This window comes from Leuciscus leuciscus (genome assembly GCF_965113295.1).
Source record: "Leuciscus leuciscus genome assembly, chromosome: 2".
In the NCBI taxonomy this organism is placed as follows: Eukaryota; Metazoa; Chordata; class Actinopteri; order Cypriniformes; family Leuciscidae; genus Leuciscus; species Leuciscus leuciscus.
Window position 1 is genome coordinate 32,271,543 of NC_138726.1, and position 21,040 is coordinate 32,292,582.

At 40.4% G+C, this 21,040-nt stretch overlaps 1 protein-coding gene across 1 annotated transcript in view; it reads left to right on the plus strand.

Moving 5' to 3' along the window:
- The window catches only part of itfg1 (integrin alpha FG-GAP repeat containing 1), a 144,713-nt gene that overhangs the window by 32,475 nt on the left and 91,198 nt on the right, over window positions 1-21,040 (plus strand). The window contains exon 8 of the mRNA XM_082162167.1: window positions 8,774-8,855. Within this exon, the coding sequence (XP_082018293.1) occupies window positions 8,774-8,855 (82 nt within the window). The remainder of the gene's footprint in view (window positions 1-8,773; window positions 8,856-21,040) is intronic.

The window sequence follows — 21,040 nt, forward strand, 5'->3', positions numbered from 1 at the left end:
AAGTGTGGCAATGATAATCTCAGGTACTGTTTATGTGCTTTAAAAGCATGCAATGTGACTTTGAATAGCATTTAGTGCTCCCAGCTTTGTAGCTGTAAAAGCAACAATGGATAATTGGAAACAACTCAGATCTTGAAATTAAATGGAAACAAGAACATTCAAACTTTAAACAAACAAGTGTATTCTTTGACAAAGATTGTTTTAGAAACTCAGTAGCCTATGTATTTTTAATAATGTTTAAATGGTGTAATATTTGTGAATTTGATTATGTAGCCTACTTATCCATTTTCTTGCAATTGGCGTCAAGATTACTCTCTAGTGCTGTGCACTTGCCACAAGACTCCGCCCACATGCTGATCTGATTGGCTGTGGTGGGTTTTGATTGATTTTGACGCATCTCGCAGTCGCGTCTAGTGTGGACAGACAAATTATTTGTCGCTGGAATTTTATCGCATCGCATCGCATCTGGTTAGGACACGGTGTCATGCAGATTTTAAATGACATGAGTAAATGACATGAGAAAATGACAGATCTTTTCAGTTTTGTGTATTGTCTCTTTAAGGAGACCTGCTGTATATTTAATAAGCCAGAGCAAAATTAGCTCCAATAGTTCAGTAAGTTCTTAGAAATGGAAATTTTATTTCATTCTGATATTAATTTCTTCTAAATCTTTTGATTGTGAAAATCCCCCTCAGTCCCCCTTTAAGGGCATTGATTCTATCTAGTCATTTTCCAGCAATGCCCACATATTTACTCACAACCCCCTGAGGCCAACATGCCAGTGTTACAGCCCCTTCCTATTAACATCAGTGTTCAATCATTCCAATGAGACAGACCTTGTGACTCAACACGGCCTCATTCTACTCGGAGAAGATTAGGGTGAGCGAGTCAAGTCACCATTATCTTTACATAAGCCACAATCACATTACTGCCTCCCACAATCATACACAAATCGATATTATACCGCCAGATGCATGCCTGCAGTTTCAGAGCGAAGGCTCAAGGGAATTTTCAATGGAGATGGATAAACACTGTCCACACAGAAGGAAGGAGGCACTTGAGTTTTGCTCTTTACAAGAATTATGAACAAAGCCCTCAGGCAAAGAGCTGTCACATAAACCAGCTCCGTTTATCAAGTGGGACAACCAGACGAACAGAAAGACAAATAACACACACTGTACACAGTGGTGCAAAATATATCTCTTTCTATGAACGTACATTTTAAAATATTTTATTAGCACAATTTAATATTTTATATATTATAGGATTAAATAAATGTGCCACAGCTGACCTCAATGTTTCATGTGGCCCAGTTTGTTTCTTAATAGTTGGCAGAGGTGCGACCAAGTCATTGTTTTGTAAGTCAAGTAAGTCCCGAGTCAATACGGACAAATCTTAAAGGGGTCATGAACTGAGAAATAAAATTTTCCTTGAGCTTTTGATATATAAGAGGTAAGGTGTAATAGTGAAACTAAAGACTGCAAATCTGCAGAAGAAAATCGACACCTACTTCATCATCGCAAGTTTGATACATTCCACAACCAGTGGAACAACCGGGCTTGGTTACAATAAAAGCTGTTTTAGTGTTTGTGAGATGACGAGGAGAGAGGAGAGATACAGCATCACTCGACTAAAAACGACATTACCTTCCAAAGGATCCTATTGCTAGGAACGTGGTTATTTATTTTCAACTATGTGAATGTCTCAGTTGAGTATTATTTATTTGTATTCAGTACATTTCACTGTGGATTCTTTAGTAAATGATTACCATTTTGGTGCAGGCTTTGCAAACAGACTTATGATATGATATGATATGATATGATATGATATGATATGATATGATATGATATGAAACAGTCTCAACAGTAATGTGACAACATGCAAATAACCATGTTAATTATAATGGCTGATCTGTGACCAGTGATTTCTGATATCATGATTAATGTACAGTCAGATGTTCTTTGTCAACTTCACATAGTTTCTCTTAATAGCATAAAAATATTCTGTTATTTAAACTGTGATTAAAAATATTGAAATGTTGAAATATATAGAAAGCGATCAAAGAACGCTCCCTTCAATCGCTGGAACTGTCAAACAGCGCAAGTTTATCAGTGACTAATACTGCCTTCACAAGCTATCGGAATTATCGTAAATACTAGTTTCCTGATTAAAAAATTAGCCATGAATGCCCTCTCAAGTCAAAATTTGAATGCGATGAGCTCGTAATCACTACTTTAGAAGTGGGAAGTAGGAAATTTCCGATAGCACGTGAAGGCAGCATGAGTTATGGACTTCCGCCAAAACTCCTGTAATAATAAACAAATCTAATTTACATCGTGTTTGCTCTGTTAGTTATGATAAAAGCATTTGTTAGTGTAAGTAGTGTAGGGCTGTAATAGTAAAAACATGCTATAAGTTTTTGAGAGAGTTCCACATGTAATACTGTCCATTTCATATGTAAAGATGTCAGCCAATCACAGCAGTGAGCGTTTACACTGAAGTCTGACAGCAGACACACCCCTTCAAACAGAGCGTTCAAATCAGAGCGAGAACACCTGGCTGCAGCCTGCAGATCGGGGCGGGGCTGCACGTGTCGCCCCGCCCCATACCTGCTATTAGAGAATCAGACTGGTAATCCAAATGTTGCGGGTTCGATTCTCAATACCGGCAGCAAATGACGGTCAGGTGCCCTTGAGCAAGGTACCTAACCCCCAATTGCTCCCCGGGCGCCACAGCAAAATGGCTGCCCACTGCTCGGGGTGTGTGTGTGTGTGTGTGTGTGTGTGTGTGTGTGTGTGTGTGTGTGTGTGTGTGTGTGTGTTCACGGTTTGCCGTGTGTGTGTGTTCACTACTCACTACTCCTAATATGTGTGCACTAACTTGGATGGGTTAAAGCAGAGGACAAATTCTGAGTATGGATTACCATACTTGGCCTTCACGTGTCACATTCACTTACATAATAAAATGTTAATATTTGAATAATCCCAGTGGTTGAGTTAATATGTCGTGGTCACAACAAAACGAAGTAAACCGAACATGCCCAACACCACTGTTTTATTTAGCTGGTTTAGGCAATAATGCATGCAAAATAATAGTTGATGTCCAAGTTAAATACTGAACCATATCAATTTCAACTTACCTCTGTGTGTGGGTTTTTAGTTGCCTCACAAAATTAGACATTGTTGATAAATGTTACTCACTCTAAAACTTCATAAATTCAGATTCTCAAGTAAATGTATTTTGTTTTTTAAACAAGTTTATATGATCACAGTTGATCGCTAAGTTCAGCGGCTATAGTTGCGCTACCATGCTGGGTTTAGGCTACAACACGTGAATTCATTCATTTCTTCTGAACGACGGAAGAAGAAACTTTATAGTTATACAATGTATATTTGACATTAATAAACATGTCTTCAAATTACGTTTGAAAGGTTAATTCTGCCTCCTAAGGTTTATTACTGCCTCCATAGACACCAGTGTGTTTTTGTTTTAAATTATAAATGGTTTGCTAGTACTTGTGTATTTAAATGTCTGAAACATTAAATTAACATTGTGATTGAAAACGAGCGACTCTGACTCAGTACCAGTGTAATCATACCGGTGTGACCATACGTTTCAGTTGCCAGCTTATTTTGATCCCAACTCTGATCTTTGGTTTAAGAAGGTAGGCCATAAAGACTTTCCAAGTCACAGGGGTCAAGTCTGAGTCAAGTCTCGAGTTGACACCCCACCTAGGGGTGGTTGTGGCGCAATGGATAAGACACATGCCTTTGGTGTGAGAGACCCGGGTTCGAATCCACTGTGAGACACCAATGTGTCCCTGAGCAAGACACTTAACCCCTAGTTGCTCCAGAGGCGTGCGACCTCTGACATATATAGCAATTGTAAGTCGCTTCGGATATAAGCGTCAGCTAAATGAATAAATGTAAAATGTAAATGTAAATGAGACATTGGTGTCAAAGTCTGTCAAGTCTTAAGTCCTCAAATTTGGGACTTGATTCCAAGTCAAGTCCAAGTCATGCGACTCAAGTCCACATTCCTCTTAGTCGGCATGAAATGAAAGTTGGGATAGTCTTTTCTTCCCTATTGTTACGTATATCTGTGTGAAACAGCTTCTCGAACAAGAAAAAAAAGATAGAAATTGATAGGATCGTAGGACGGTTGTGGTTTGCTATTACTGTGATCCCATGCGAGTGACAGGTTGTCTCGCCCTCATGCCAGTAAACACGTCATCAGACGAGATGTCGCTGCAAAAGGGAGGGGAAGTTGGTTATTTTGATTAAAGATTACAAGGGCACATGAATTAAAAATAATAATAATAATGATATGCACAGATAAGTCATTTATAATAAATACTGCAATATTCCTTAAATAAGAATTGTCCATTTTGATTTCATGGTGCCTTTAAAACCAAGAGTTTCATTATTTAAAAATAATATCAGAAACAAGATTCACAGAAATTCCTCATTTAGTGTGTTTTTATATTTTTCCCCTATTCCCCTCTCAAATTGTGTTTTAAAGCAGTATGTGTCACCACATATAATGAGACCAGTTACCACCCTGCCATCTTGGTTTTAAAAGACTTTGAAAGCTGACAGAAACACTGCATCTGGTCGAGCTGAAATGATTAGACCGAGGTGTTTTGTGCTGACTGAGCCTCAGATGGCACTGGAGGTAATGAAGCGATTTATGGTCAGTTACAGGTTGATGTGGTGTAAGGGGGAGTGTTCTCGTGTTGTGTTGAAAGAAACACGGGAGAGTGAACACAAGCTGTGCCAGCTAGCTCTTGAAACACTTAATACACATTGATTATCTTAATGTGCACATTTAACATCATTTCAGAGGACATTTCAAAAGCTTTTTTTATATATGTATAAATGCCAATAGTAAATAAAATAATCTTATATATAGTAATTAATACTGTGTGTGTGTGTATGTATATGTGTATATATATATATATTGTATGTGTGTATATATATATATATATATATATATATATTTATATTTATATATTTATAACGAGTTGCCTCTGCAAAGTCCTTTGTAGTTTGTAGTTCCTTTGCAAATTGTATAATGTACCTAGATTTGGATTATGCCCATTTTAAATCGAACACGAAGATATAGTGCAGTAAGATTGCATTTGTAACTGTTGGTCCTCTAGCAGTTAAAAAGCAAAACTGCATTGGGTTTGGGTTCATCTCAATCAGCTCCCTAATTCAGTAATCAGGGCGCTGATCAGAATCATTTTTAAGGGCTGTTTCAATTGCAAAATCCTTCCAGTTCACTGAAACGTTCGTTCCCTAAAAAGTCACACAATGCACCGTGAAAACCAGGGAGCATCGATGATAATTATTGTCCCTTAACGGAAGTTTAAACTGTGAAACTTAAATCATGTGAGCCAACTTACTACACATAATGACACATGATAGATGTTTTTGTTTTTTAAATACTAAACCATTATTTAATTGGTTTATAAAATATATTTCAGCATAAACCTAAATCACTAATAAACAATCTATCTTATATTTATCATTTATTTATAGCTGAAATGTTGCACATACTGTATTTGTAACAAGCAAATTATTTATCATAATGTACTTTTAAATAGCATTAAAAAATAATATAATAAAGATATTAGTTCTTCTGTTGTTCATAAATACCAGTAGTGATGTTGTACAATGAGGACGTTGTCATGTCGTCGGAAATAAGCCATCAATGTGTAGTGAGCCTGTCCTTACCAGTGCCTGAATTCGTGTACACACTATACTGATTCACGACCTAGGAAGCTTGAGTGTTGATTCAGATGGCTCTGCGTGACAGTGTGGATGAAGATTATCCCACTGCTCACAAAACATTCACTACTAGGCTTCAGAGATAACCAGTTTTGATGGAAAGGATCTCAAGCTGACAGCTCAAAACGGTACTGTAGCTTTACCCATTGATAGACACGGTACTTCCTTGAAAATTTAATTCCAGTGCAGCGCTACAACAACCATAATGAAATGACCCTTCACAATAGATACTGCCTTACTATGAACTCTGTTAGAGAGCTACATATGGCAATTTATCTGTTCAATAAACTACCTTACTCATGGGCAAATACCTAGCTCACCAACAGCAACTCTCCACCGCTTTCAAATCCCGCAGCTCTAATCTCTAAAAAGCTAAACCAGTGTTGATTCTTGTTTTTTTACTAGCTCTGTGACCAGCAGACTCTCCTCTGTTCATCTTCTTTCTTTCTTTTTATGAACCTCGTTGGTTCTTGCGCGTCAAGCAAGCATGTTTGAGCTTCTGTTTACTACAGCTGATGTTTGAGTTGATGAATGTTTATATGTGAATAAAAGCCTAAATTCAAATCTATTCATCATAGAAAAGCGATCGAATTTTGGACTAAACCACTCAATTCATATGGATTCTCAGATTTCATCAAAAATGTTTGTGTGTGTTCAGTAGATGAACGAAAGTCTTACGAGCTGGGAACGACATGAGGGCGAGTAATTAATGAAAGAATTTTCGTTTTTGGGTGAACTACTGTAACTCCTTTAAAGGACAACTCCAGTGAAAAATGAACCTTGGGGTAATTAACACATGGTTACCGAGTCGATCGTTCCCTGGGGTGCGTTTTCATGATAATCGAATGTAAAGAGTTTTTACATTCTCGTAAAAGAATTAGTACTAGCTCGTAACACTAGTATATGGGGCAGAGTGTAAGTAAAAACAAATCGCAAGTTAATACCACTAACAAGGCTCAAAATAGCCTCACACTAACACGGTAGCATAATGAGGTTCCATACATGCAAACCGAAGCATTGAGAACTTTGTAAGTGTACAGACAGTTTAATAAGAAGATACTTTATAAAGACAGTACATTACGCGTTTACAGGCAGGATCCATCTTGGAAAACAGACTCGATTAATCGAGCCACGAACGCCCTGCTACGTGAGCTGGTCGATAGGAATTACGTTTGTGAAATCTAATGTAGCAGGGCGTTCGTGGCTCGACTAGTCGATACTGTTTTCCAAGATGGATCCTGCATGTAAACGCGTAATGTACTGTCTTTATAAAGTATCTTCTTATTAAACTGTCTGTACACTTACAAAGTTCTCCATGCTTCGTTTTGTATGTATGGAACCTCATTATGCTACCGTGTTAGTGTGAGGCTATTTTGAGCCTTGTTAGTGGTATTAACTAGCTATTTATTTTTACTTACTCTCTGCCCCATATACTAGTGTTATGAGCTAATCTGTTTTTAGAGATAAAACACTTTATATTCGATTTTCATGAAAACGCACCCCAGGGAACGATCGACTCGGTAACCATGTGTTAATTACCCCAAGGTTCATTTTTCACTGGAGTTGTCCTTTAAGGCTTGCAGTGTGAATGTAGACAGTGTACCTTTAATTAATTATTGACATTGACATTTTTTTTAAAGAATTATCAAGAGATATAAAGAGATTGTGCATATGTGAATTACCTGTCTGTGCAGCATCTCACTACTCTACGCGTCTCTCTAACTGTAAAACTGTGAGTTTAATTGCGCTGCTGAGAAATATTATGTAGTAATTCAGTAGCAAATTTTATAAATTAAATGCACAGGGCAGCATTGAAAACAAGACTAATAACGAATCCTACCAAATAATTGGAAAATATTCGACAGATACAGTCACAACTCATGTTTGATGGATAACAGGTGAGCCAGTGAAAAGCATAGCATGATATTTTACATAAACCTCTAAAATCGTTATGCTATAATGACTGTGTGAAGTCAATGAGTGTAAACTCTTTAATGAAATGAGCGCAGCACGATCGAAAATCTAATAGCTGACAAGCATTTATGTATTCTTTATAAATTGTTCAGATTTGCATTTACATGCATTGCAAAAGCACATAAACAACATAAAAACTATGTAGTTTTTGTTCATTCATTCTGACATGCTCTTTCAACTCTCTTCTCTGTCCGTACCCTGTAAGACCTGTAGTCTGACGTAATGAATGACTCAGTAGTAGTGTGGCTTTGATCTGGTCCTTGTGAAACGTATGTGTCTCTCTGCTGTCTGCTTCACATAACTGTGGTGAACAGTCAGTTCACTGTATTGGATTTTTTTTTTTTTTTTTTTGAGGCCTCTGTTCAGCATACAGTCTCTCAGGCTTTTCAGAAGCTCCTGTCTTAGCGGGTTTTTCCCGGACTCGCTTTGATCACCGGTGCCAGGCTGTGCTTTGGCTTACATGGGCTAATCAATGTGCACAGTAGCCTTACCCTGCCCTCTGACCTCTCTGTACTCCAATTAGCCATCATTCTGTGACCCCTGCTACCTACCAGTCTCCCACCTTCAGTCCACACCTACACTGCACGTCTGCTGTCAGTTACTTCTGCTCTCTTTGCCCCACTGCCTCATGCCCTGTCAATCAGATGGTAACCTTCCCTTTAAATTCGCTGTTCAGATTGTCAGTCCACACATTGTTTTGTCTTGCTGCATTGTCTCGTACTGTCCATCGGGCAGTGCAGACTCCAAGCAACCCTCCCCCACCCGTGTCAGTCTGGGCTTCCTCACCATCATGCCCACAGCGGCTGTGCTTTTCAGATGCACTAAATTATAAGCTCAGTTCCGACAGCTCCGCTGACACTTTAGAAATTAGAGGAATTTTGTTCCTGCTGCTAAAGCACAAGGGGTTTTTTTTCTACAGTTGTAAGCTCTGCATGAAAGGAAATGTACTTTTTAAAGGAAATGAAAGTGTGTGTGTTTTAATCCTGTTAAATCTTTCTGTTCATTAGGACGGGAACTTCATTAGAAGCCTGCTTGGAAAAGCACCGGAGAATGCAATGAAAGTGGGTCAGTCTGCTTTCGTAGACTTCGGTGAGTAGTAGCAGATCTCTGTTTGTGTTGTGTTTAGATGTAGCATTACATGCATTCACTCCGATACGACCAAAAAACTGGCTGTGATTTCTGGGATAATTCATGCATAATATTTTCAGTTCTGATTCAGTTCAGAATCTGAAGGTTGCCCTGAGTCTTTAACAGCAATACATGCACAACACATAAATTCAACGCACACACATGGTGCCAAATTGAATATAAGCTCCTGTGGTATCCTATTAAATATTAACAATACAAATTTCCCCTTTCCAAAAGCATCCCACTGATAGCTGGGATGACACCGGCAGTGAAATCACACATAGCATAAATGATTGATAAGCAAAGTGAAATGACCTAAAAGATTGAATGTGTTCAACTGAGCTGCGTCTCAGGGGCTTGGCCTTTATATTCAAAGCTAACTTATCTGACCAAACAAGAGCCCTTCACTGCACTCTTTAATCTGTTTTCTCTGTACTCTTTCTTTTGTCATTTTGGAAAATGTCACTTCAAGCTGTTATGGTGTTTACAGAGCAAAGAGCTTCAAAGGATGATAGTTTTAAGCAGGATGTCCCCCCCCATCCCATCCCATCCCATTAAACTCACAATCAGGCTAGTTTTACACGGAAACGATCTGAAGAGAAAACGCAAAAGTGGTGTTGCGTGATCACTTTTTATTCTGCGTTTAGACGAGCGTTATGGGGGGGAAATCTGCGTGCATATGGTGACGCAAAAGTGTGTGAAATTCGATGTAGTATGCACTCCAGGCGGCTAGGTGGCAATGTGAAGCAGATCGTGAGCAGATCGGTGCCTTCACTGTTTAGCAGACTTTTGCGTTTTTACCTTTTAGATGGGAACGCGACGGTGGAGCGTTTTTAAAGCAGCACTCAGTAGCTTCGGGATTTCTTCGCTGTATTCTCGCTTTTTGCTCGCAGGGTTCTCTCTAGAGCTCCCCCCACAGCTTCGGAATAGATATTTGACAACACTGTTGTAAAAACTCATTGGTGATTCTCAGACACCAGAGGTCGACATCAACGACATCAAAGCAGATGGGACATTCTTTAAAACGTCTTCTTCATTCGGGTTCGGACAGCGTGAGGGAGCGCAATAATGACAGCATTTTAGCAGATTTCTTTTGGCCGTAAAGCAATTGTTTACATCGCGAGACCTGATATCACGCGAGACTTCCTGACGCAGCGGCCGGCGGCTTGCCGGCTCAAAGTTGCAAGTGCGTATTTTCCGCTCACGGGCACCAGGGGGGTGCGAAACGACCACCATTCAACCCGAAATAAGTAATATAACCATTCCAATGACTCCGAAGCTGTTCAGTTAAGGTAAAAAAAGTTACTTAGTTCACCTTTAAGATTTCCACTCTGGAGGGTGGTTTCACTTTTTTGCGTTTTTAAGCCCCAAAAACGCTGTCGCCGTCTAAACGAAAGGCACATCTGATCAAATATTTTTACGTTTTCACCCTCGAGCGCTCTCGTGTAAACAGGGCCTCAGTCAATGTTATGATGCCATTTTGAGGACTGTTGGCATCAGGGTCATTAAAGTAAAGTTAACTAAAACTGTAATAAAAACATTTCTCATTTTCTTTTAACTTGATGTACTAAAATATCGAACTTAAAAACTATATTGTCACGGTCGGTGGCTGTAATGAAGCGCAGGAAGAAGGAGATACTGAAACAGGTCTTTAATCCAAGAATCAAAACATTAAACTGGAGAATAACACTAAAGAGTATATTCTTATACAATATAAGAGAACACAACCACAAACACTCTGATGTTAAGCAACAACAATGCAAGACACCTGTGCCCGGTTGCATAAAGCACCTTAAGTGTAATTTTCCCGTAAGTTCTCCCTTATGTTTCCCTTAAACCTAACGGTGTTGCAGAAAAAAACCCTTAAGTGTTACTTAAGGGTTTCTTTAAGTGAAACGTAATAAACTCTTCGAATTTCCCTTAAACGCTGTTTTTTCACTTAAGTAATCCCTTAAAAAGCGTCAAGTGTTGCATAAAACCCCTTAACGGTCATTTCCCTAAGTATAATAAGGTTTGGAAATCGTAACCTTAAGAGTAACGCGGACAAAAATAAGACGACATGGCTGAATTTATGGAACCAGCTGAAGATCATTATGTGCCAAGAATAATTTTTAGGGATAGGGAGAACCCTTTGGACAATCTTAGCGATAAAAAATTGTTGCAGGAATACAGATTTGATCGACACGCAATATTAGCGGGAGATGTTTTCCACGTGTTTTCTTTATCCATTCCGATATCCTAGCCTACTTTATTTGATTGCGAAAGTGTTAGTGTTTTGCGTATCTATGGCAACAACAGACTTTTATAACGTGAATCCAGGATCGCTGTCGTGAAACACTTAAATGTTTCCCTTACCTAAGAGAACCGTTTAAGAGATTATATGCAACACCCTTAAGTTATTCTCTTAGGTAAGGGGAAATCATACTTAAGGGAAAAACTTAAGGTGCTTTATGCAACCGGGCACTGATCTGAGAACTCAAATCAATCTGTAACCATAGAAACAAACAGACAGGGAATGGAGGAGAACTGAACCAATTCATACTTTGCAGTCACGTGACTACCATGGATACCTGGCTTGCAACAAACGGGTATTTTCAAAGTAGAGTCCTGTAGTTCCAGGTCTTTCTAGTGGCTATCAAGTCTGTTAGCAAACTAGCTGCATAACTATGGACTAGGATTAACTCCATGGTAAATTGTGTAAAGCAGACAAGGTTTTTTAGGATAATCGAGCAGTAATAATTCCTCCGTAAATAATCTAGCTCTACTGTTGGGTCATCTCTGGTTCTCATTGAAAACCATAGATATCACAAACCTCAAAACATCCTATCACACACTTTTGTTGTTGTTAGCAAAAGACGACAGCTGTTACGGTGCGTTCACACCGCCACCGGCGAGAGCGTCAAAGTGCCCGGAAGTCATTCATTTTCAATAAATTTTGCCGCTCTCGCCGGCGGTGTGAACGGACAGTTATCTTATCTCATCTGCGGTTAGTGCATCCAATCACACAACAGCTATCTGGCATGTCGTTTACATCTCAAAACACCAACTTTTGTATAGTGAAACTGGCGACGTCCTGGCAAGATCCTTGATTAGTTTACTGGGTTTCGTTGCTGGAGAACAACGTTCTTGCCCGCCAGCCAGTACTTGTGACATCACGTGCAAAGTATGAATAGGCTCTATGCACGAAGGCTGCTGACGTATTTCCGGTAGGATCTCAGGCAGCGTCTTTTCTTCCGCATAGAGCGTTCTATAGCGAATATAGAATATATAGAATACTCACCCTCAAAGTTGTCGATGTAGCTCAAAATTGATCATTTAAAGCCCTTATCTTTCTTACTCTTATGTGTGACAGCTAACTACCTCACAATATTGTTAACATCATTCACGTTAACCGTTGCAAGTTCTTGTAAACAGCGAGTGTAATTTGCCATTATCTCCACCTATTGCAAAAACAGCTTCCGACGCAGCACCGGATGTAACTGGGCGGGCTGAGACAAAACGCAGAAGCGATCGTGCATAGAGCCTATTTACAAACTAACAGCAAACACTAGAACAGAACTGAAAGAGAAATCAAACAGTACAAGACGAGAGAACAGACTCAGACTCTGACATATAAACATGTTTTTTTAAAATAAAAACAAAATTACTAAAACTTTAACCAAAATGAAACCAGAAAATATAAATATTAAAACATGTTTGTATATGATTATTTTAAATTCATTTTAATATACTTCAAAATATTAATATAAACTATAAAATTATCTCGTTAACACTGGTTAGCATACTATACTCCAGCTGGAAATCTAACCTCAAAATATTGCAGTATTTTCAAGGCAGCTATTAAATTCCTATTATCTCATCTTTTTTATTATTCATTTTCTGCAGTTGAGCACAAACTGCTTCACTTGTTAGGTGTACTGTGCCTTTTTGTTTTTTGTAAAATAAACATTGACATTGATGGCTTTCTGTCTTGCATTTATTTACCTACTGAATCATCTGCCTTTTGAATAGGTTACCTAAGAATAACAAGAAGAAATCAAAACAACCTTCTTAAATTTAGGAAATACAAGCCACCAAAAGTCTCTAAAAGTTTCACTCTTCTTGAATAACAGGAATATATGACATTGACAAGCATCTAACGAATAACTTGGATGCCGAAATGAAATGAATGTCACACATAATCAATTTCACAAAATCACTTTGTTTCACTGAAATACAAAATAATGCTGCATTTCATTTGCTTGGTTTCAATATAATCTTTCTATATTCTGTGTTTTATGATCTATTTTTATTTATTTATGTAAAAATACATTTAAAATATAATTATTTTACATGAAATATTACCTTTAAAAGATTAAAATGTTTTTGTCGTAATTTTTTCATTCCATGCATCCAGTTACACCAAGCTTTTATTTTGGCAGAGGACTGTGTGAAGACCTTTTTTTTATTTTGTGGGTATTTTTGACAGCAGTTTTTAACTAGATGTACCGCATCGCGGTACAAAATATGACCGCCGCTCAGGCCTGCACTGGCTTTCCACAAAAATAAATGACGTGGAGTAATTTGGCTGTATTGCGTGTTTATGTATATACCTAAAAAAAGTAATAGTATGTGCATGTCTGTCTGTGTATGTGTGTGTGTGTGTGTATGTGTGTGTGTTTGTGTATGTGTGTGTCTGTGTGTGTGTGTGTGTGTGTGTGTGTGTCTGTGCGTGTATGTATGTGTGCGTACATGTGTGCGCGTGTGTGTTTGTGTGTGTGTCTCTGTGCATGTGGATTTGTATGTGTGTGTATGGGTGTGTGTCTGTGCGTGTGGATGTCAGTGTGTGTGCATGCTTGCGTTTGTTTGTATTCCTGCACGTGTGTGTGTGACAGTATCATCCTAAACCAGCAACCCTTCGCTCAACAGCACCATCTACAGGCCGATGAGTGTACAGTCACTAAATGTGCACATAAATGAATTTATTCTATACCCCCCCATGGATGAAATTCTACAAAACTTAGCAGAGGATACCCCCAGAGGATGTCAAGTTAATCATACACATGAAATATGGTGCAGTTCTGAACATCTCCACTGAAGATAGGGGCGATTAAAGCAGAATAATATTGCATTTTCATTTTTTATGGGAGGGGCGCAAATCACAAATGAGTGATTATGGGCTAGGTTGATGTGGGCCCTTAAGAGCAACATACCATAAAAATTTCTTCATCCTTGGTGCCATGGTTCAGGTAGTTATTTAGGAAAAACTGCATTTTTTGGGGTTTGGGGGGGCCCAGCGCGGGGGGGGGAGTGGCCCCCGGGGACCAAACGAAATTTTTCCGTAGAAGTCTAGTGGGGCTACATGCCCACCAAATTTCATGTTCCCCGGTGTTTCGGTGTCCCTGGTATCGTTGACGAAAAATTTACGGGGGCCCCAGCGCAGGGGGGGGAAGTGGCCCCCGGGGACCAAACGAAATTTTTCCGTAAAAGTCTAGTAGACCAACATACCATAAAAATTTCTTCATCCTCGGTGCCACGGTTCAGGTAGTTATTTAGGAAAAACTGCATTTTTTTGGGTTTGGGGGGGCCCAGCGCGGGGGGGGGAGTGGCCCCCGGGGACCAAACGAAATTTTTCCGTAGAAGTGTAGTGGGGCTACATGCCCACCAAATTTCATGTTCCCCGGTGCTTCGGTGTCCCTGGTATCGTTGACGAAAAATTTGGGCCCCCGGGGACCAAACGAAATTTTTCCGTAAAAGTCTAGTAGACCAACATACCATAAAAATTTCTTCATCCTCGGTGCCACGGTTCAGGTAGTTATTTAGGAAAAACTGCATTTTTTTGGTTTTGGGGGGGCCCAGCGCGGGGGGGGGGGGGAGTGGCCCCCAGGGACCAAACGAAATTTTTCCGTAGAAGTCTAGTGGGGCTACATGCCCACCAAATTTCATGTTCCCCGGTGTTTCGGTGTCCCTGGTATCGTTGACGGAAAATTTACGGGGGCCCCAGCGCGGGGGGGGAAGTGGCCCCGGGGGACCAAACGAAATTTTTAAGTAAAAGTCTAGTAGACCAACATAACATAAAAATTTCTTCATCCTCGGTGCCACGGTTCAGGTAGTTATTTAGGAAAAACTGCATTTTTTTGGGTTTGGGGGGGCCCAGCGCGGGGGGGGAGTGGCCCCCGGGGACCAAACGAAATTTTTCCGTAGAAGTCTAGTGGGGCTACATGCCCACCAAATTTCATGTTCCCCGGTGCTTCGGTGTCCCTGGTATCGTTGACGAAAAATTTACGGGGGCCCCAGCGCGGGGGGGGGGAGTGGCCCCCGGGGACCAAACGAAATTTTTCCGTAAAAGTCTAGTAGACGAACATACCATAAAAATTTCTTCATCCTCGGTGCCACGGTTCAGGTAGTTATTTAGGAAAAACTGCATTTTTTTGGGTTAAGGGGGGCCCAGCGCGGGGGGGGGAGTGGCCCCCGGGGGCCAAACGAAATTTTTCCGTAGAAGTCTTGTGGGGCTACATGCCCACCAAATTTCATGTTCCCCGGTGTTTCGGTGTCCCTGGTATCGTTGACGAAAAATTTACGGGGGCCCCAGCACGGGGGGGGAAGTGGCCTCCGGGGACCAAACGAAATTTTTCCGTAAAAGTCTAGTAGACCAACATACCATAAAAATTTCTTCATCCTCGGTGCCACGGTTCAGGTAGTTATTTAGGAAAAACTGAATTTTTTTGGTTTTGGGGGGGCCCAGCGCGGGGGGGGGAGTGGCCCCCGGGGACCAAACGAAATTTTTCCGTAGAAGTCTAGTGGGGCTACATGCCCACCAAATTTCATGTTCCCCGGTGTTTCGGTGTCCCTGGTATGGTTGACGAAAAATGTACGGGGCCCCAGCGCGGGGGGGGGGAGTGGCCCCCGGGGACCAAATGAAATTTTTCCGTAAAAGTCTAGTAGACCAACATACCACAAAAATTTCTTCATCCTCGGTGCCACGGTTCAGGTACTTATTTAGGAAAAACTGCATTTTTTTGGGTTTGGGGGGGCCCAGCGCGGGGGGGGAGTGGCCCCCGGGGACCAAACGAAATTTTTCCTTAGAAGTCTAGTGGGGCTACATGCCCACCAAATTTCATGTTCCCCGGTGTTTCGGTGTCCCTGGTATCGTTGACGAAAAATTTACGGGGGCCCCAGCGCGGGGGGGGGAAGTGGCCCCCGGGGACCAAACGAAATTTTTCCTTAGAAGTCTAGTGGGGCTACATGCCCACCAAATTTCATGTTCGCCGGTGCTTCGGTGTCCCTGGTATCGTTGACGAAAAATTCAGTAAGGTGACGAAAAAAAAAAAAAAAAAAACTTTGACAATCCCTATATGACCGCTTTCGCTAGCTACGCTAGCGGCGGTCATAATAAGCTCCCCATTGTAAATGAAATCCTGAAATATAACCACACTTACTAATCTGTTTGGTGTCATGTGTAGGTGAAATCTATGTTAGACTGTGTTCTGGTAAGCAGGAGCTTGGGACATGCGTGGCCTTTGTAAGCTGACCTATGATTATGACATCTAAAACCTTTGAGATGTATCATCTTATGACCTTTACCGCTTCACAGAAATGATGTCACAGTGACGGTAAGGGATGCAAAGCAAGAGGTTTGGGGAGTGGATAGATATAAAGAGAGAGAGAATGAGCTGTAGACTGTGATTTAGGATGATAAATGATGTTGGGGATGGAAAGAGACATGCATGTGAGACGAACTCAAGTCTACATGTATGTGCGCGATGCGTGTCGTGCCCGAGTCAATAATATGGCTCACATAGAAAATGGCTTTGTTGGATTAGTGTGAGGCGCTCCTGGAGACAGGACTGCAAAGATCTCTGACAAAACCCAGTGATCAACATCTCTCTTGGCTTTGTCCTTTTCCATCCTTCTCTCCTGTTTTTCACCTGTTCTTTGGTTACCTTCAAAGCTTTTAACTTCCCTTACCACATGTGCATTTCACCACTGTCTAGTTAGTACACACACGCAGGCATCAAACTGTCTGCACCAATTAGCTACAGTAGTGTGTGAGTGTAGGAGCCTGTACAGTCATTATGAGATGATTTGGTGTGAGGAACAAGCAACAGCTCCCTGATGGTGATTGTCTTTGACAGGACAGAGCGTGGTAGCTGATGTGCGCTGAGGGTAAAGACAGATACACACCGGCTTTAGCTGCATTCTCACCCCCTCACACACAATACAGGTGAATCATAGCGATGCTGCTCCCATTAAGTGGGTGGTAATGGGAAGCGAATGGCTTCCTCTGAAGCCAAGGACAGATCCTGACATTATACCTTCGGCTGGCTTGAGTAGGCGCTGAAAGCACAGGTCCCGCAGCTTTTGGCTTTCTATAAACGGCTGAAGGCTTTGCCCTCGGGGACGTGGGCTTGTTTAAATGGTGTAATTGTACTGATCATCAAAGTCGCAACCTTGATTTATGCTTTTGTTATCCCCTTTTCACCGCTAACATTTGAACTTGTACTTAATTAGAAAAATAAACGGGTTTGGGGCACCTGCGAGTAGACTTGCACATTAATATGACCTACAGTGAAATGCTGAGAGAAATCGTGAAAGTGAGGTGCTTCAAAGACTCATTTCAAATGTACGAAATGAAAGGAATGTGGTGTGCAGTGAAAGGTATACCTTGTATTGAGAAGTGAAAGGAGGTGGGAGGATGGTGGGGAAGATGGAGAAAGTGAGCGAAGGAGGGAGAGAAGGGAGGGTCCGCTTGTTTGATTTGAAATGGGTGTTATTCTGATCACACTCCTGCCTGTCAGTTATGGCACGGCTCTCTTCTCCGTCTCGCACCTAAGTGGCAGATCAAAGATACACCCCAGTGACCTTCTCTCATCTCCTCTCTTCTAGCGCTCTCTCTCTCTCTCCGTTAGTATTCTCCAGCCATCCCTCTCTGCTCCAAACACTCCAGCAAAACAGTTACAGCAGTTACTGCAAGAGGCTTGCGGTCTGGTTTAAATCAGGTGTAGAATAATCCGCTCCAAAAAACGAAGGAAAGCGCAATCCTGTTTGGTAGCAAGCAGGTCGGACTAATGCTCTCTCCCACCTCAGATGGTACAGCACTGATCTCAGAGCAGATATTTCATCATGCCACTAGTCAAGCCTGCCAAGCAGTGATGTAAGCTCTGAGGCCCATGGTCCAGCTCCTCTGCGGCTGTCTGAATCTGGACTGATGTGCGTTGGAGATTATTATAGAATTTCAGAGTTAAAAAGTGTTCAGTTTGTCTAGTTTTACTTGCAATACAAGGGTGAAGTTCTTTTCTTGAATTGAATTGCAGCACTTATTCCTCAGCTTTTTAAAGACTGGTTGGAAATCATGACATTATTTTATTCTATTGGCAGCATTATTTTTTAAATGTTTTTTATTTGTCTATGTGGTGTTTTTAATGTGCTTTAAGACAAACCATGTGCAAATTCACAAGTCAATACCATTGCTGAGTATTTTCTCCTTAAAACTGCAGGGATCTAAAGACAGTCTCAAAAATGCGGTTTGAAATCGCCAGTGTTTCTTACGTCACAAACTACCTTGTGAACAATCACGTCAACATGCTGGCGGGCTTTAGCACGTCATCTTGCTCTGAAGCAGGGGATGATTACAATGTCATGATGAACTATCATCATGGAGCCTTTCTCCACTGACGTTCTGAGTTGTTCAAAACTTTTCTAAGGATGCTGATTTTTAGAAGGCAGCTGACTCTGAGATTGTGAACAGGAACATGGTTTGTGTAACATTAGCAGCACATCATTAGCTGATTGATAACATAGTCAAGTAGAAGGCTAATTATATTAATTAGTGTTATATGTCAGAAACAGAAAACACATTACCATTATAATACATCGACTTTTAGACGAACCTGTATAATTCACTCTTCCACTTCTTCTGAATCAGTTTCTGGTTCAAACATATATGGCTGAATTAAACCAGTATTTCCACTTGCCACTGTGCAGCGTTAACTATAGTAAAGTTGACCGAGTGGATATCTGAGCACATTTGATTGGGGCTAATTTGCATATTCATGGGTCCTTGTATACTAAATGAAGGGTGTAGTTACATTCAAGCTATTTTAAAGGTATAGTGGAGGATTTTCTTTTTCCGGGTGGATCATCAAGACTATTGGTCCTCCTAATTGTCAATCATTCTGGTGATATGTTTACGTAAGGCCGTCGTACGTGCTCGTCCCTAGGTAGTTTTCGCTTTCTGCGCATTCGCACTTTCAGGTGTATATGTGTGGTGAGCTACGGTTTTTCGCCATTCATTGAAGCTCGCCCGTTCTCACCGGGTTTTTTCAAAATGTCTGAGGGTCGCAAGAGAAAAAGTGTCTATGAATTGTATGACAAGAAGAGAAAGGCCTCTGAAGAAAGAAACAAGACCAGTGTTTTTGGGAGAATATTTCACATGCTGGCGTGCGCTAAATGCACAGGTTGGGCTTCCCACTGATGCCTCAGTCGTGAAGTTTCTACTCGACAGGTAAAGTTTGGCATGCTATTTGGAGAAATCCATTTAAAATCACTGCTAGTAAAAGTTAATGTAAGCTATGATTAGCGATGCTAGCCCTGGCACAAGTCACGCACCGCTCAGACACGGTAAACATCGCAATTTGTCTAAAGTAGCCTTATGACCAAATGGTAAAAGGTATCACGCTGAAATGTTCTAAAACCTTGTGTGTTCATTTTTGATATTTCCAATGTGTTCACCATAGTATTTATTACACAAATGCAACAAGCTACTTCCATTGCAGATCATGTCTTGAGTCCTCACTCAATCGATCAGTATAATAAGTAAATAAAACACGGAAGGGCATTTGACATTTTGTCTTGCATGAATGTTTTTGAGTTAGTTTATAATTTGCAACATAATTGTGCCACCAAACGTGACTAGCCAAATTTGGATGCCCTTCCAAACAATCTACTTTGATGCATATCTGTGCACAAAAAAATATAAAATATGTTTTATGTTAATGTTTTCATTTACCGGTGGCGAGTCTGACATAGTGGAAAAGTGCAAATCTTCTTTAGGAAAGTAGGCTTGTATGAGCCATGCCAACAGCAACTTGTAAACAGAGCGTGCACGAGGAGAACTAGGCTCGTGCATGCTCTCTCGTGCACACGTTTAATAGGCGTTCCCTCTCAGGAGCAGGTAGAGTGTTGCGCATGTGCATTTTTTCAAAAAGGGGAGAGGGCGGTTCTTTTCTAAAATTCGGGAAAAGCCTCCACTATACCTTTAAGGCATGAAGAAATTTTTTGATCAAAGATGAGTTTTAAGGGATACAATTATTGATTACAGGGGGACTTTAACACAAATGAAATATTCACCAACTTGTTTGTATTCACCAACCAAATCTGTGTAGTTTTGGGAATAAAAAAATGGTTGTGCTAATTGTTTATCTTTCTATTTTCGTGACATACTACCATTTAAAAGTTTGGGGTTATTACCTTTTTAAATTAATACTCTCATTCAGCAAGGATGAATTAAATTGATCAAAAGTGACATTAAATTCATTTATATTCTGTTTCAAATAAATGTTTTTTTACTCATCAAAGAATCCTAACACGTGTCACAGTTTCCACAAAGATATTAAGCAGCACAACTGTTTTAAACTGATAATAATAAATGTTTATTGAGCATCAAATCATCATATTAGACTGATTTCTGAAGGATTATATGACTCTGAAGACTGGAGTAATGATGCTGAAAATTCAGCTTTGCCATCACAGGAATACATTACTTTAAATGAATTGTAATGATATTTCACTATATTCTTCTTTAAAAACTTAATGACCCCAAACTTTTGAATGGTAGTGCAAAACAGTGCAAAATCTTTCAAACAGTGTTGACATTGTGTCTTTTTACGTACAAAATGAATTTTTCTTTGGGACAATTTGACTTGATCAAGTTAATAAGTTCGCAATGGAGCCGTAGTGCAGTGGTAGTTGAGTGCTCTGGTGCTCATACTGGTGATACAGGTTCGAGTCTGGCCTGTGACTCTTCGATACCTGTCTTGTTCCTCATTTGAAAAATGTATTTCTATATTAAGCCCAAGTGGACCATCAACTGGCATTACATTCATCCCATGGCAAGACATGATGACGGTATGTCAACAGACTATATATGTAATTAGCAGCATTATTCA